Source organism: Triturus cristatus, chromosome 2_2 (genome assembly GCF_964204655.1).
Source record: "Triturus cristatus chromosome 2_2, aTriCri1.1, whole genome shotgun sequence".
NCBI classification, from domain to species: domain Eukaryota; kingdom Metazoa; phylum Chordata; class Amphibia; order Caudata; family Salamandridae; genus Triturus; species Triturus cristatus.
Genome location: NC_140582.1, coordinates 335,853,215 through 335,869,870, shown reverse-complemented (window position 1 = coordinate 335,869,870; position 16,656 = coordinate 335,853,215). Strand labels below are relative to the sequence as shown.

The 16,656-nt window shown below is 47.4% G+C and overlaps 1 protein-coding gene across 1 annotated transcript; it reads left to right on the top strand.

The window, feature by feature from the left end:
• The first annotated feature begins 243 nt into the window (after nt 1-243).
• Nucleotides 244-6,850, top strand: LOC146862239 (cis-aconitate decarboxylase-like). Its single transcript, XM_085643245.1, has 6 exons — nt 244-1,187; nt 2,727-2,781; nt 3,256-3,443; nt 4,220-4,312; nt 4,609-4,814; nt 5,299-6,850. The coding sequence occupies exons 1-6, from the start codon at nt 1,167-1,169 to the stop codon at nt 6,218-6,220; spliced, it is 1,485 nt and encodes a 494-aa protein (XP_085499371.1). The 5' UTR covers nt 244-1,166; the 3' UTR covers nt 6,221-6,850.
• The last annotated feature ends 9,806 nt before the right edge of the window (nt 6,851-16,656 follow it).

Sequence of the window (16,656 nt, the reverse complement as noted above, 5' to 3'; positions counted from 1 at the left end):
CAAAGAGTTGGAACTTTCTGTTCGGGATTTTCAAGGTTATTATAGGGAATTAAAGTAGGATTTTCATCTCCCAAACTGCTACCCTTCCGTTTCTGAGATATGACATCATAGGTTTCTAATGAGAAATGATTTCCTTTGACTGTTTAAAGTCTATTATTATTAAGAATACATTCCAACCATGGAAAGCACAGAGGAAATATCGTTTTTTTTTAGTTATTCCTTATAAAAAATATATATGATTCCCTTAAATTATGAGAGTGACGCTTGCGAGAATTATTTGAAGTGGGTTCGAATGTGTGAATGAGACTGTTCTTTTGTAAACTTAAATCTCAGGTATATTCTTAGAGAGATGCTTAGAACTGTAGTCAGAGTCATATAGAGACAGAGATAAATAAATGCGTACAAACACATATGCACTCACGTAGATAAATGGCAAATGTAAATAAAATTATTAAACGGGTGTTCGCATGAACTGTTTGCTATGTTAGATTCAAATGTGTGAATGTAAATATTTTATTGTAAGTACAAATGGATGTCATTAAATTCACACATGCGCAGATGTATAGGCATGCAGGAAAAGATACAGATATGCCTCGAGACCCTCACTGGTGTTTTGCCGCGCTTTACAAATCCCTTAAATTGATCTGCGCGCGCTCACAAACAATCTTAATATCACGATTACTAGTATGATCACAGTTCCTCCTCCATTTTAGGAAAGCAAGTGAGGGCGACACTGACACTTTGGATCAGCCTGGGGTGTCTTCCTTGGATATCCCACGGGACCCTCTCTTTGTGGTCTTTTTTTTCTACGGTAGTTAAGGAATTTCCCAGAGATTGACACCTGGCTCTGGTCACACCTTCCCCTTTTAGTGACGTCACTCCACACAGGGCTCCCCTGCGTGGATCTCACGCGCCTCTTCAGCCTATATAACCTCTGTCAGGAGAGACACAGCATCAGCCAACACCAGGAGCTCGCCTGCCCCTGCCTGTCAGCACCAGAGAGAGCGAGGCAGAGCGAAGGACTGTCCCAGGACAGAGACAAAAGAGACACCTCTCAGGTCGACGGAGATAGACCGGGGCACAGGAGGTCCATCTCGAAAGACAGGAACTGATTGCACAGACAGGGAAAGCTTCTCCCAGGACAGAGGCAGACACCAGTGCGGAACATGCTTCAATGCGCCTTCCAGGTGAGCCCCTGCTACAGGCATCAGGTTTTGGCCCCTCTAATGGCTGGATTTGTATATTTTTCGTCTGCTTGGGGGGCATACTTTATTTCCCTTCTCCACTTAGGTTGGTTGAAAGCATTTCTCTCGATCTCGCTATTCGTGTATTGTTTTTATAGAGGGATATCTTTTAAAATACAACAGACGGTGCATTCACTTATTAGATAATGTCTAATGTGGCTATGTTACTGCCTTCATTTGTTGATTCGTTTCTTTCTTCTTGGCATTCTCATGCTTTTTATGTACTTTTTATATTCTCATACTTCTTAATAAGTTTTTTCGTTTTTGAATATATGTTTGTGAATAAAAGGAGGGCACCTTTTATTCTTACCTTGTGTTTTAATATAGCCAGGTCTGAGACCATTCGTCATGTGTTTCTGTGATGTTCATAATATGGACGTCTCTGTCTCCCGTGATCATTGCAGAAGCATCCTGGGTAGTTAAGGTCTGTGAGAAGATGTTCACCAATTGGGGCTTTTATCATGCGGGATAATTCTCAGAAATGCGACAGTAATATTTAAAGCGCCTTCGGGTTTTGCTGCAGTGCTGTTGTTTGTAGCGCTGTTGCTGTTAACAAGCACAGCCCGTGAAGCACAAACTGCTCGTTAAAATGCAGTATTAGCAACGCAGATTGCACTGAAAGGAGTTTGGGACTTTATTGTAAGTGTTTCCCTAAGTAGGTGTAATAATGCACAACGTACACAACGTAAACAGTGTTTGACAATAGCCAGAGGTTCTCGAGGCCTCCCTGAAGGGGGATTGTTCAAACAACAATTTATTTTAGCCGATCAGAAAACTGTGCCCATATAGATACGGGGTCCCGGATGGCATGCTTGATACTGCTTGCACCAGAACAGAGACTACCTGTTGTATGTGGTAAGGCGCTGGCATCATACGACAGGCTGCTGGCATCACAAGCCAAAAGATTGCCATCATCTGTCAGAGTGCTGCGCTCAGATGTGTGCCAGCTTAAGGTGCTGGCATAATATGGCACAATGGTTCCTGTAATGCCAGGGTACTTGCATCATATGTCAGTGTGCTGACTTCATATGCCAAGGTGCTGGCATCATTTATCAGAGTGCTCCCTGGGTGCTGCTCTGCTGTTGGTCTCCCCCTGTGATGGAGTGGCTGTGGTGCCAGTGCTGCAGCTCATGTGCCAGTCTATGGCTGTTTATATACCATGCTCTTCCTGCTGATATGCCAGGTAATGTGCCATGCTGGGACAGCTCATGTTCCAACCTTGAATTGCTTATATGCCAGGCTGAGGCTGCCCATGGGCCAGGTTGAAGTTACTCCTTTGCCAGTCTTGGACTGCAGTTTGACAGATTGCAATTGGTAGCTGTGAAAACCCTAAAATCTCTCCTCTGTTATTTCCCCTTCTCTGTCCTCTTCCGCTTCTCGACTCTGGTGCCTTGTGTTCTTCTCTTTTATCCCTGTCCACTCCCTTCCATTTCCGTGTACAATGAAACAACTCGGCTAATATTGCTTTCTCCCTTCTTCCAGAAACCACACGCCATCCTCAGACTGTCCAGACAGGTGCACACAGCGGCGGTGGAAGGTAAGTGTTTGGTGCATGCACTACCCTTGGTCTGAGGTCACGCTGTATCTTTTCTGCCCAGTTACTGGTTCTGATGTCCGATCCCCTGGTCTGAGACCGCTCTCTATATATTGGTCCCAGTTACTGGTTCTGGTGTCACTCTCCCTGTTATGATGCCGCTTTGTATACCCTGGGCCCAGTTACTTGTTCTGATGCCACTCTCCTCGTGCCCGGACCGCTCTGTATCCCATGGGCCCAGCTACAGGTTCTGGTGTCACTCACCCTGACTTGGGTCCCATATGTCATGGTCCCAGCTTCTGCTTTTGGAGCTTCTAGCACTGGTTTGAGTTTGCTATCAGTTTAGAACTCCAAGAGTCCTGGGTAAAGATTGTTCCATATTAACAACATCTGGTTCTGGCCCAGATCAGCTGGATTTGTGTCTGATGCCAACCCAGAATGCTTATAGTTCTGATCATCTCTCTTCTCTTTATTCAGTGCTGGAGGGGAGCCCCCGGGAGAAGGCGGTCACTAGCAGCTTTGCTTCCTTCATACATGGAGTCCAGACAGATCACCTGTCCCAAACTGTGCGGCACCGAAGCAAGCGTATGATCCTGGACAGCATTGGCGTTGGACTGGTGGGAAGCACGACCCATGTGTTCAACATCGCCCTGGGATACTGCCAGGTAAGAGGAGACATTGAACATACTAAACATCACACCATGCAAAATACAACAAATAAAAACCCCTTTTCGGCCAAGAGGGTGACTGTATCCCCATGATCCTGCTCTGTAAAAGGCTACAGTCACCACAGCATGGAACACACCAAATAACACTAATGTAAAATCCATCCATTAAAGCTCTCTATTCCAGCAATGGACACCACCTCCCTTTGATCCAGCCTGAGACATGGGCCAAATCAAGCCCACCATTCGCCCCCCAGCATATAAAAACCTACTATGCCATAATGTCTTTAAACCATATGAGTTAAAGTTCAGTATTACCATGAGATTTTACCTGGGTATCCAAATCTTGGATCTTACCAAGCAACACACCATGAACCCCTCACCCATTAAATAACCCTCTAGATCAACAGTGTGACCATCTCACAGGAATAACAGATAAGAGAGAAAGACAAAGTCACAAAATCCACCATGATTTACTCATCCACCATGAAATACTCATCCACTAATCACACCCCAGGCTGCCTTCAGATGTTAAGCCGTTAACTATGGACTATGGTACCTAAATAAACATTGCAACCTCTGATCCACTGTACAACTGTCCTTCAGAAACAATACATCTACTCACAGAGACTCCTTACCTGCTCCTGCATTTCTTCTAAGACACACCACAACGTATGAGGTTGAATCATCCTGTGTTTAGAGTTGAATAACCCACATTCGCACAAGCTCTGTTGTTCCACCACTGTCGATTTCTAACTTAATTCTTTCTCCAACAGGACATGTACTCCTTGTCTGCCATCAGCTCTGTGTACGGAAGGAAAGGATTGAGACTCCCACCTACGCTGGCTGCATATGTCAATGGAGTAGCGGTAAGGATTTTGAAAGCTGTCAATCACTTTATCAATCAATCATAGACTAAGAGCTATGAGTTTGTGAGAATTTTACCTAAATTCTGTCTCCGCCAATGTAAAATCCTGTCTGTTTCCACTTCTGTAAAGAGTTTGTATTGGACAATGGCACAGTCACTCAACCAAATCTTAGAATATGAATCCTACACTTTTGTAAATTGTTTCCACAGGTCGATGACACAATTTCTCTGCTTAACATCACCTCCTGACCCACCCTTCTTTAAAGACCTTCTAATCCTCTACTTCTCTTCTAACAGAGTCACTCCATGGACTTCGATGACACTTGGCACCCTGCCACTCACCCGTCAGGTGCTGTGCTGCCGGCTCTAATGGCTGCCACACAGATGTTGCCCATGGGTTTCCGACCCAGTGGCGCAGACTTCCTGCTGGCATTCAACGTGGGCATCGAGGTGCAAGGAAGACTCATGCGTTTCTCCAATGAAGCCAGCAATATCCCTAAAAGGTTTGTATGGTGCGCACAAAGGGCAGAAATATCCTATGGCCAACACATGATGGCCATAGGGGGCTCAAGTATCTCCCGAGCATGGTTATGATGCTGAAAGAGGGTAGAAATATTCCATGTACTATATGTGTGATCCATAGAGAGAGGGAATGTTATGATGCGTGTCTGACGGGGGCAAAGGGCCGAAATATCTGCAAGAGTAATCTGTGATTCTAACAAAATCATGTGGATAGCACACAATACAATGTAACATGGTAACATTTATTTTTCTGTTCACTGTAACTAGATTATTTGTTTGTGTCAAATGCTTGATTAGATCCTAGCATTTTTTCTGTTTCCTCATACTGCATGATAGCATTACTGTCTGACAGGCTTTAAGTATAGTTCCGTAATTCACACTTATTGTTAGCATTACCCCTCTTTTAAATCTGTTTTAGTATGATCATTATTCGATGTCTGACACTGATCTTTGTGTTTCCTTCAGGTTCCACCCTCCTTCAGTTGTTGGCACTATGGGCAGTGCTGCTGCTACAGCAAAACTCCTTTCATTGAATGCAGAACAATGTGCCCATGCTCTGGCAATTGCTGCCTCTCTGGCGGGAGCACCTATGGCCAATGCTGCAACTCTTGCCAAGCCTCTCCATATTGGCAATGCGACCCGCTTTGGGATGGAAGCAGCACTTCTGGCTGCCCGTGGGATGGAAGCCAACCCACTTATCTTGGACGATGTGCCCGGCTGCTCTGGGTTCAGTGCTTTTTATGGTGACTACCAGCCCTCGGCCCTGGCAATGCCAGATCAAGATTACAGCTTTCTCTTGGAGAAGCAAGACATCGCCTTCAAGAGGTTCCCAGCTCACTTGGGCATGCACTGGGTGGCAGACGCTGCCATCTCAGTCAGAAACCGAGTCACCAATATAATGGGCTCCTTTAACCCTGCTTCCATCCGCACTGTTCTTCTGAGGGTCCCAGTCTCCAAGTATATCAACAGGCCCTTCCCAGAGTCTGAGCACGAGGCGCGACACTCCTTCCAGTTCAACGCCTGCACTGCCCTCCTCGATGGCGAGGTGGGCATTTCTTCCTTCAGTGAGGACAGCCTTAGGAGACCAGACCTCATCAATCTTTTAAAGAAGGTGGTGGTGGAGCACCCTGAAGACAATGTTGCTAACTTTGACAAGATGTATGGAGAAGTAGCTCTGCTCCTGGAGAGTGGAGAGATCGTGACCGGCAGATGTGACACCTTCTATGGACACTGGAGGAAGCCCCTCAGTCAAGAATCACTCCATGAGAAGTTCCTCTCCAATGCGACCCGTGTGCTCCACCAAGACCAGGCACAAGCAATTATTGAGGTGGTGAAGGAGATAGAATGCCTTGCAGACTGTTCACAACTGGCATCATCCCTACAGTAAACGAGTTCAATCACAATTCATCCCTCTCACAAAATGGGAGTAAAACTTTAAATGAACCACTAGGTGCAATTGTTAACTAGTTTTACACAATATTAAAAATCGACCCAAGGAGAGGGACGTTACAAATTTATTCCATAAAACGACGAGCGTCAATTATGTCCTCTCCTTTCATGAAAGGTGCTGTTATGTCTCACAATACAGTGAGGTCCCCTTTTAACCTAATACAAATACAGAAGCATCTGGTTGGCCAGAAGCAATAGGATTAAGTTTCCTAGTAACTCTTCAGTACCTTGTAATGACTGTAAAATGCAATTTGTATTTATTGTTATTTATTATTTGTTTATTTATTGTTTAACAAAATGTGACCTCATCTCACGGAAATACCACTTCTTTTTCCAACGAAGTGATTATCCCCTAGTGGCCAAAGATAGGACGAGCTGGATCTTCAATATTGCTCTAGTACTGAATTCTCCCTGTGCCACGCTCTCTTCTGTGTACTTTTCTAAAAACACAGGAAAAAATAGGTCACTGCAAAGACTTTCTATTTCAATCTCTCATGTTCGTCAGTGAAACGTATTTTGTGCTTTCTGTGGTTATTTAATTTTGAATAAAGTCTCTGAATTTATTGTACAGTGATTGTCATTTTTGATGTGTAAAGCTGCTGACATTTTAAGATGCTACCTTACAAGGTGGCCACGGCTTGGTGGCAGTGAGACTCGATTCTCTCACATACAGACCTTACATATGAAACTCTCCTTTTCAGCTGTTGCTCAACATGCTAGACCTCCTGCTAGAGTTTCACAACCGTCCCTGTTTTTAGGAACTTCCCTTACATGGGCAACTACTCATATAACAGCCGGAATATACATATTTCAACAAGTACCAAAGTTGATACGATCATGGCACAAATTTTAAATGATTAACTTTTTCGGATTTTGCCATTCAGTTTGCACCACTATGGAAGTTCTCAATCCCCAGTGCTCACAAACTGGTGCCATGTGTGCCGGGGCATATTGTTAACCAAACATGTGGGAAATACACAGAAAATCATACATTTTGCCAACCTGTTCTGATATGGACTGATGGTGCAACTATAACCTTACTGCCTCATATAGCAAAGGTTTGTTTTATGTATTCTTCAGGCCATGTGTTTGCCGCTGACAATTTGACAATGACACTGGGTCTGTTTAGTCAAATCTTGAGTAGATAATGCGTGCTAGTTTGTAAGCACATCCACATTCCAAGACCGGAATCTCTCACGTGCTACACTGAAAGGAATCAGCCAGTGGATGGTTGTGGAAGTGAGACTGACGTTGTCCAATAGGCAGATTGAGGCGGGCAGAGAGAATGGCAACTCACGTTGACAGCTCACTGTAATCAGACATGTCTCCTTCTAGTTTGCCCAGGTGTGCATGTGTACACAACTGTCGTGAGGGCAGCTGATCCAGTGGGAGGAGGATTAAGCCAGTGAAGGACTTGTACCCACTTCAGTGTAGATGATTATATCCGATGCTCAGGGCTACTCCTTCATGTTGATTAGTATATACATATGATAGAAGACTGCACCATGACATGTTTATCAGTAGTTCTTGATTCCACATAGCTGGCATTCCCTCCACGGTGAGTCACTAGCATGGCGATGATGCTTTACATGCAGGGTTGATGTTGGTAAATGGCATAGTAGTGGGCATCATGGTATTATCAGCATGAGGGTCAGTTATGACTAGCAGAGCCCTGGCACTCTGAGAGCACCCCAGTCTAGCTGAGCATCAGCGCTCATCCCTAGTAGGCTCGAGATTTGACCACAACTCTCTCTGCACAACAGGATGCCTGGCATATTGGGCACCATGAGAGTATTCCAGTCGTTAAGGTCCAAGTACTCTCTCTAAATAATGCCCCATTCTTGTATATTCGAGGTACGACGTGGCTCGGGGTTTGGACCTTCCTTGCCTCTCTTATTATTAATTGTAGAAGAAGTTGAATATGTCCTCCTTTTTTATTTTTTAAAGATGCTCTTGGTTAATTTATTTGTTTTTTTGAATCCAGTATGCGAAGAGACACATTGTATCCTGTTTCATTTGCGGTATTGCTTTTTAATTCTCAGATCATGATGTACATCATATTCATAGTATCTTGAACAACTTGATAATTTTTGACTGTCGACATGTGTTTTCCCCCCTATTGGCCCTTTGGCCTGGGGCTTTCTCGAGGCTCATAAAAATATTTAGTATATCTTATTCTCTTCTGCTGGGCGTCTTCTTTTGTCCTTCTTCGTAGTGTGCAGGAATCTGCCTTCTCGGTTCAGGGCTGCCTCCTAAATACTCTATTTAAGGGGGTCTCGAGGTCAGTAACCAATGGGCTACTGACCTTAGGGTAACTACACCCTTGGTGTGCTCACCCCACATGGGGAAGTGGGCACAATCCCTAACACTGATTGGAGAGTGCCTGCAAGATGGCGGGCACTGAAGAGTGGGCTTCACCTCGCCTCCCTCACCTAAGGAGTGGGGTTGGCAGAGGTGGGCACACCTTCTGGGCTGCTCTAATTTTTCCCGCCTGTCCTCTCGCCATAACGGGGGTAAGACAGGAAGGGGGCCCGCTCCTGATAGCAGGAGAGGTGGGGGTCACGTTACGAAGGCAGCAAGGCCTTTGAAGCTCCCCTGCCACAGATGGCTCTTCCTGACCTGTCCGAGGTGTGACCTCCTCTGCCTAGGACAGGCTTTGTTTCTCGGCCCAGGGAGTGAAGGCTCCCACCCCAGAGGTCCAGAAACATGTATTGTGGTGGCAGGCTGGTGTTTACCAGTAAGGGAACCCACAAGAAGCTGGTTGTTTTTCAGGGGGCATCTCTAAGAGGCCCTCAAGTGCATGGTATAATGAATCACACACTGGCATCAGTGTGGGTTTATTATGCTGAGAAGTTTGCTACCAAACTTCTCAGAATTCAGCAAAATCCATTATGGTGCTGTCACTGTGGAGTTCGTAATGACAGACTCCCAGACCACATTCATGGCTTTACTGCTTTCACAATGTCCAATAATGGACTCAGACACTGTTGGGGTACAGTCTCATACAACTGTACCCTCACCAGTGGCGATTTATAAAAGTTTTTGAAAAAAACGGAAGAAAAATGTGATGAATTGGACAAACTAATTATGGTTAAACAAAGCTTGAAATAAATAAAAGATTGAAGAGTAATGGATTCTTCTACAGTTTTTCTGCTGTGCGACGTGCATTTGGAGCTGAGTGCATGCTCCATTTGCTTATGGCACAGGCCGAACGGAGTTAAGTAAATAAATAAAATGAATTACATTGACATTTGACGATGCAGCACGCGCAATGTAATTCGTTTTATTTATTTATTTATTTACTTAACTCCGTATGACGGAGTTTACTACCCCCCACCACCACCACGCAGCACTCCCTCGAGGAGCAGCCACTGCTTAGTACCCATGGTACCTTTTACAAGGGACCTACATGTGGCCAGAGAGGTGCCAATTGGGTGTACAAAGGTACAGTTTTGGGAAAGAACACATGCCCTGGGAACCTCATTGGCAGCGACCCAGGGCACATCAAGTCAAAGTGCATCAGAAATCTGGCAAAAAGTGGGGGGGTTACTGCAACAAAAACCCACTTTATTCCAGAAGCCCCCCCTCCCAGCCCAACGGCCAGGAGACTCAGCCAAACCTGGAATTTTTAACTTAGCTAGGGCAAGTCCCAGGGTACTCACAGAGGTTACCCGCAGCTTGAGTAACCCCACCATGATCCACAGGGTTAGGGGGCCTAACTTGATTTTTGGCAGGGGGCTATACCACCATGCCAAGTACAGTACTGCCATGAAGGCTAACACCCAGCAGAGGCCACTGACAGCTGTCAGTGCCCAGAACCACACCTTTATTTCTTCACTGGTAGGTGAAGTGGCTACCTTACAGGCTTCTTTGGGTTTTCGTGGACGGTCTGCTGTTTTAGGGTAGGGGGAAACTACACTTTGTAGGGTACACCCTTCTTCCACCCTCTGTTCTGTCAGCTGAGGAGCCACCAACTCAGGCTGGACTGTTGCCTGACTAGTCAGGTATTTTTGTAGGCTAGTGAGGACTTCACCAGTGCGAATTTTGGAGTTTTCCCTTACTGGGATAGAATCTCCCTGGCCCACTGGAACTGTGGCTAACAGTTGTCCACCTTCCCTGCACTGTCTCTTCTTTTTCTATGGGGGCTTATCTGCACTAACTGCAGGGTCAGCCCTCCCAGGATCCTTGGGTGAGGACTGGCCTTGGACCAGTACACTAATTTGGCTCAGACCAACCTCTGAGTGGTCATTCCCAAGGAGGCAATCAAGGGGAAGGTCTTTATTGACTACCACCTTTCTCCAGCTGAGGGACCTAGCTATTTCTAGGGGTACTACAGCCACAGGCCTGATGTGATCTCCCCTGGGATAGCCCTTACTGTTTTTGTATCCACTGGGACATACTGGTTTGAGAGTACCAACATGTCATACACCACAGTGTGACTGGCACATGTATCTCTCAGATAAGTGGCTGGGGTCCCATTCACCAGTAGGTAGTAGAAGTGTCTACTCCCCTCTGAAATCTCCAATTCACCTTTTGGATCATTTTCCAGTTGAAGGCTTGGAGGACTTCTTCATCTGAGGAACCACCCTCAAAGGCTACACTGGCAACCTCCGGAGCTACACTAGGGGCTCTGTTTTTAGGACAGCTAGAGTCCTTGGTGTGGTGTCCTGTCTTTTTACAGTTGTTACACCATACCTTGTTGGTATCCCAACTCTAACCTTGGTACCCAGTTTTAGATTGTGAGGTGTCTTTGGGTCCATCCTCCTGGACATGTTTTTGGGGGGGTTACCTGGGATACCTTACTTTCATCTTTAAGATGCTCACTGTCTTTTCTCTGGGGAGGTTTTGTAACCCCTTTCTGTTGGTCACCCCCAGTGGATGTCCTGTTCACCCTTGTCTTGACCCAGTGGTCCGTCTTCTTTCCCAATTCTTGGGGAGAAATTGGACCTAGATCTACCAGATACTGATGCAACTTTTCATCAGTGCAATTACTTAATATGTGTTCTTTCATAAACAAACTATAAATACCATCATAATCTTACACTTTACATCCAGTCAACCAGCCACCTGGTGTTTTCATTGACTAGTCTAAAGATTCCACCCAGGGCTGACTCTGGGTTTTCTGAGCCCCCTTGCATCTAATTCTATACTCCCCAGTATTGAGTCCAAATCCCTTAATCAGGGTGCCCTTCATGAGTTTTTAGCACTCTGATTCTTCCCTACTAAGGGTCAGAAGTCTGTCTCTGCACGTACTAGAGAACAGTCCCCAAAGGAGTGCTCCCCAGTGAGACCTCGTCACCTTTCTGGCTTCACAAGCCCTCTTAAAGGCTGTGAATCACTTGGTGATGTCATTACCATCCTCAAATTTGGGGAAAGTCCCTTTAGGGATTTTGGGATCATAAGATTGCTCTCTGTCCCTATTTATTAAGTTGCCTCCACAATTGATGGGGGCTAAGCCCATCTCTGGTCTTTCTTTTTCTAGAGTGAGGAGTCTGGTCTCTAGGTCTAATCTTCTGGTAAATCTCACTAAGAGGTTAGTCTCTTCATCGAGGCTGTCCTCAATGGTCTCAGAAGTACCTGACCCACCTGTGTGGGATCTAGGTGTTGTGAGAAGTATTCTTGAAGTCAGGGGCACAGGGACCCTGTCCTCCCAAGGAAGTGAGGGGGATTGGAAGTTATTCTCATCTTCTCCTCCTTCTTCCCCATCTGAGAAGTCCTCACCTTGCTCAGAGGAGTGGTCTTTAGCATACCCTGCCAATATCTCCTGGAGCTTTTGTTTGGAGGAATGGGACCCCATAGCAATTTTTTTGAGTTTACATAGAGATCTTAACACCCTATATTCTAAATGGAGGTAAAGGGTGAGGTCGAGTTCCTCAACCATGTTCTCTATGTCCTTTGGCATGTTTTCACTAACAGTTGGGTTCTTGTTAAGAGACATTCTAAAAATTCTAAACCCTCTTACCCCTAACTATGGTTAGTTTCTATTTTTCTAAAACATTCTAGCTGGACTTAACCAAGGCCCTAGCAAGACTTTTAGTAATTTGAAAAAAATTGTCAATTCAAAAAAATCTGAATTCTAAAGACAATTTAGGAGTTCTGGTGTGTGATCAGGTGTTACAACAAACAAATGATGGACGGAATGCTGACAATGCAGACATTCTCCCCCAGTCAAGAGATCTGGGTTAAATCCATCGTTCTTTTGCCCACTACGCCACCCCAGTTTAGACATGGCCATATGCAAATCAGTCTTGACCCTGTGCCTCATGGGAACAGTCCAGCCCGAACTGCCAAGCCATGTCTTCCCTGGACCGGAATCAAGCATCCTAGGACCGGTTTCTGGCTATCAGCCGTCATCAGCCAGGATAGCTTAACTCCAGTGGCGTAGTGAGCACGGGTCCCACGTCTGGGAATACCCATCCCACTTAGGGCGAAAAGCGTTACAACAAACAAATGATGGACGGAATGCTGACAATGCAGACATTCTCCCCCAGTCAAGAGATCTGGGTTAAATCCATCGTTCTTTTGCCCACTACGCCACCCCAGTTTAGACATGGCCATATGCAAATCAGTCTTGACCCTGTGCCTCATGGGAACAGTCCAGCCCGAACTGCCAAGCCATGTCTTCCCTCGACCGGAATCAAGCATCCTAGGACCGGTTTCTGGCTATCAGCCGTCATCAGCCAGGATAGCTTAACTCCAGTGGCGTAGTGAGCACGGGTCCCACGTCTGGGAATACCCATCCCACTTAGGGCGAAAAGCGTTACAACAAACAAATGATGGACGGAATGCTGACAATGCAGACATTCTCCCCCAGTCAAGAGATCTGGGTTAAATCCATCGTTCTGTTGCCCACTACGCCACCCCAGTTTAGACATGGCCATATGCAAATCAGTCTTGACCCTGTGCCTCATGGGAACAGTCCAGCCCGAACTGCCAAGCCATGTCTTCCCTCGACCGGAATCAAGCATCCTAGGACCGGTTTCTGGCTATCAGCCGTCATCAGCCAGGATAGCTTAACTCCAGTGGCGTAGTGAGCACGGGTCCCACGTCTGGGAATACCCATCCCACTTAGGGCGAAAAGCGTTACAACAAACAAATGATGGACGGAATGCTGACAATGCAGACATTCTCCCCCAGTCAAGAGATCTGGGTTAAATCCATCGTTCTTTTGCCCACTACGCCACCCCAGTTTAGACATGGCCATATGCAAATCAGTCTTGACCCTGTGCCTCATGGGAACAGTCCAGCCCGAACTGCCAAGCCATGTCTTCCCTGGACCGGAATCAAGCATCCTAGGACTGGTTTCTGGCTATCAGCCGTCATCAGCCAGGATAGCTTAACTCCAGTGGCGTAGTGAGCACGGGTCCCACGTCTGGGAATACCCATCCCACTTAGGGCGAAAAGCGTTACAACAAACAAATGATGGACGGAATGCTGACAATGCAAACATTCTCCCCCAGTCAAGAGATCTGGGTTAAATCCATCGTTCTTTTGCCCACTACACCACCCCAGTTTAGACATGGCCATATGCAAATCAGTCTTGACCCTGTGCCTCATGGGAACAGTCCAGCCCGAACTGCCAAGCCATGTCTTCCCTGGACCGGAATCAAGCATCCTAGGACCGGTTTCTGGCTATCAGCCGTCATCAGCCAGGAGTCCTCCCTCAGGTCTGGTGCCTTCACTGTGTCATTTCAGGTGCGTGTGAGCTGGGGACAAGTATTTATACCTGCCCACACCCCCTGGCCACTGTCTTTGTCCCCCCGCTGGATACACTGTAAGCCGTGTCGCGTCCATTGGTCGGCTGATACAGCGGTGTGCGTCGTTATGCTGCGGTGAGTGTGGCGTCATTAGCAGGCTCAAATAGCTCATTTGAGAGCGTTAGATTCTGTTGCTTTGCTTGTCAGCCCTGGTTGTTACCAGACTCCTCCTGGTTGTGGCAAGGTCCGGGGGTTCGGCCGTCCCAGGTCCCGACTAAAGTTATGAAGGAGGTGTGCCCAGGCATCTCTATGCAGCATCTCTGCGGCCCTCTCCCTCCTTAGACATAGACTGGCCATTCGAGGGTGTAATCGGAGCAGTGGGGGACAAATGAGCAGCACGGTCAATGGCTCGCAGACCTGCTGCAGGCAGGGGCACTACCATTGGTGTCGGCGTGCACGTGCGCGCAGGGAGCGGCGGGGCCCACTGCTCCCAGTGCTTTGGCGTGGGGCTGTCTCGCTGTGCCCAGCCCCAGAATGGGAGGTGTCGGGGTATGTCCTGCACCTCTGCATGGTGATCATGTGGGTCGTTTCGGTGCGTGAGTGCCCGTGTTGTCCTTTCACACTCACGGGTTGTGGTTATGGGCACCTGGGTACAGTTTATTGTTTTGGCGCATGTGCTAACCGCTACCTCTTCCTGTCCCTGAATTCTCCCATCTCGCAGGCGCGGGGGGTGTCCTCGCTCCCTCCCCCGGTGACCCGGTCCTGGTATACAACATCCGCAGCGTACTCCCTGTGCAGGCCGGCGCTAGGGGAGGTTGGCTGGTGGGCAGGAGGAGGCAGTGTTTGGCCTGCGGGGCCGAGCAGGGGCTGGGCTTTGCGCCCCGCACCTTGCACTCAGTGCAATGCCCAGTGGCTTGGACCGGGAGTTGGTCAGATCACTCTCTCCTTCCCCCTCCAGAGCCGGACCTCGGCACGGGACCCGCGCACCCGGCATGCCCCGCCAGTGGTTGCCGAGTAGCAGACTGACCCATCGGGGGCTTGACGGTCACCTGGTGAGTTAGTGGGCCCCTTCTTGGGAAGGTATTGGGTTTCGGACCCACGATGGCCGCATTGAGCCTGCGACCCGGGTCCTGAGTGGGAGGTGAGGGGTTATGTTTTTTGGCTGAGCGAGGACCGATTGGGTGGCGACAGCCATTGCATATTGCTCTGTTTTGTCCTGTCATGCGGGTGACGAAGAGAAACGCTTAAAAGCCCTGTGGGCTGGTCGACCCAGCGCCCCATTGGAGGGCCAGATGCCCAATGGGTCCAGCGGGGGCAAGCAGACGCCTCCATCTCCTGCTGCTGCATACCTGTAGATGGTGTCTGTTTGCTTGTGGTTGGTCAGAATTATTTGTGTCAACTGGTTTTCGTGGGGTGTCCGAGTAGCATGTCTTGGAGGGACAGTCTGGTGGGCAGAGGGTGATCCAGCCAGCAGGCTCTGGTCGGTGAGCAAGGTAAGTTTACACCGGAAGCAAACACCAAGTGTTTCCATTTATTCGAGCGGGAGGTGCCTGGACCTTGACATAGACACTGAAAGGATAACTCAGCCCATAAAGATGTGGCCGCGGGGAGGAAAGAAGCACTCCATCTGTTCACATGTCCCCATAGTAGGGTTTTCAGCTGTACGGTAGTGTGGTGATGACATCCGATGAATACACATGAAACATCAGCAATATGACACTGGACTGCTTTGATTGTGGCTTTAAAGAGACTCACTATAGTCTTTCAGATTCTCACCATTTCAGAATGGAAGGTTTTCCAATATGCTACACAACAAGCTATAATTGTGGCTCAATTATCATATGCAACTACAAGCATTGAGAAAGCCAATAGTGGCGGACCAGGTTCAGGTGCCGGCACCGGTTCACAACTCTTTTGTCCTGGGAACACCATTGAAGGTTCCCTCGCCCGAGTCTGTTTGGCCTTGGGACCGGTGGGTGCATGATTGGTTGGCCAAGGTTCATTGCAGCACAGGTATTCGGACACAACAGATTGTACATCGGGTTCGCCGTGGAAGAAGGGGAGTTCCGGCCACAGGGTTACAGCAGAGGATTTGGTAAAGGAATGTGGTTGAGCTGACTCCTGTTTTGGTGAAGGTGGCTGGGGTAGGGATGCAGTGTCAGTTGTTTTCCTCCCCATATTCCTATTGCTCATCGTATCCTAGTGGGTGGCTGTTGACGGTAAGAGTCACTGTCGCCCATTCTGTCAGTCCTAACTTTGGGCAGAGTGCCAAGGAACCTTTTCATTACAAGGTTAGTGTCTGCAGAAAAGTACACTGTGAAGAATACTTGGTTGCCCCTGTTGGGCCTAGCTATGTAGGGGACTCGTCTGTGCTGGGTTAGACCCTGATTTACACACCATCACTGTATTTACTTGCATTTGCTATATTACAGACTAACTGTGCCAAGTTAGGGTGACAATTCTTTTTTTACAGGTTGAGAATAAAAAATAGAATTTGTACTTGACTGTTGCCAAACTGATAAGGGAACGTGTTCCGTTGCGAACACGATGACATGTCTAGCCTGTTGGTGGCTATCATGGTCAACCAGAAAGTCTAGGGCGGAAAGCGTAGTAGGCAAGATGGGAGCATTTACAAAGTGTGCAATCCCTTAGGGTGGCAAAAAGCAACACTACGCAT

What these genes read in the sequence shown, in the direction of transcription:
- LOC146862239 (XM_085643245.1), top strand. Translation starts at nt 1,167, where the DNA reads ATGCTTCAATGCGCCTTCCAG. An exon ending in GCACACAGCGGCGGTGGAAG is followed by an intron (nt 2,782 to 3,255) that starts GTAAGTGTTTGG and finishes CTCTTTATTCAG; the next exon opens with TGCTGGAGGGGAGCCCCCGG. An exon ending in GCCAGCAATATCCCTAAAAG is followed by an intron (nt 4,815 to 5,298) that starts GTTTGTATGGTG and finishes TGTTTCCTTCAG; the next exon opens with GTTCCACCCTCCTTCAGTTG.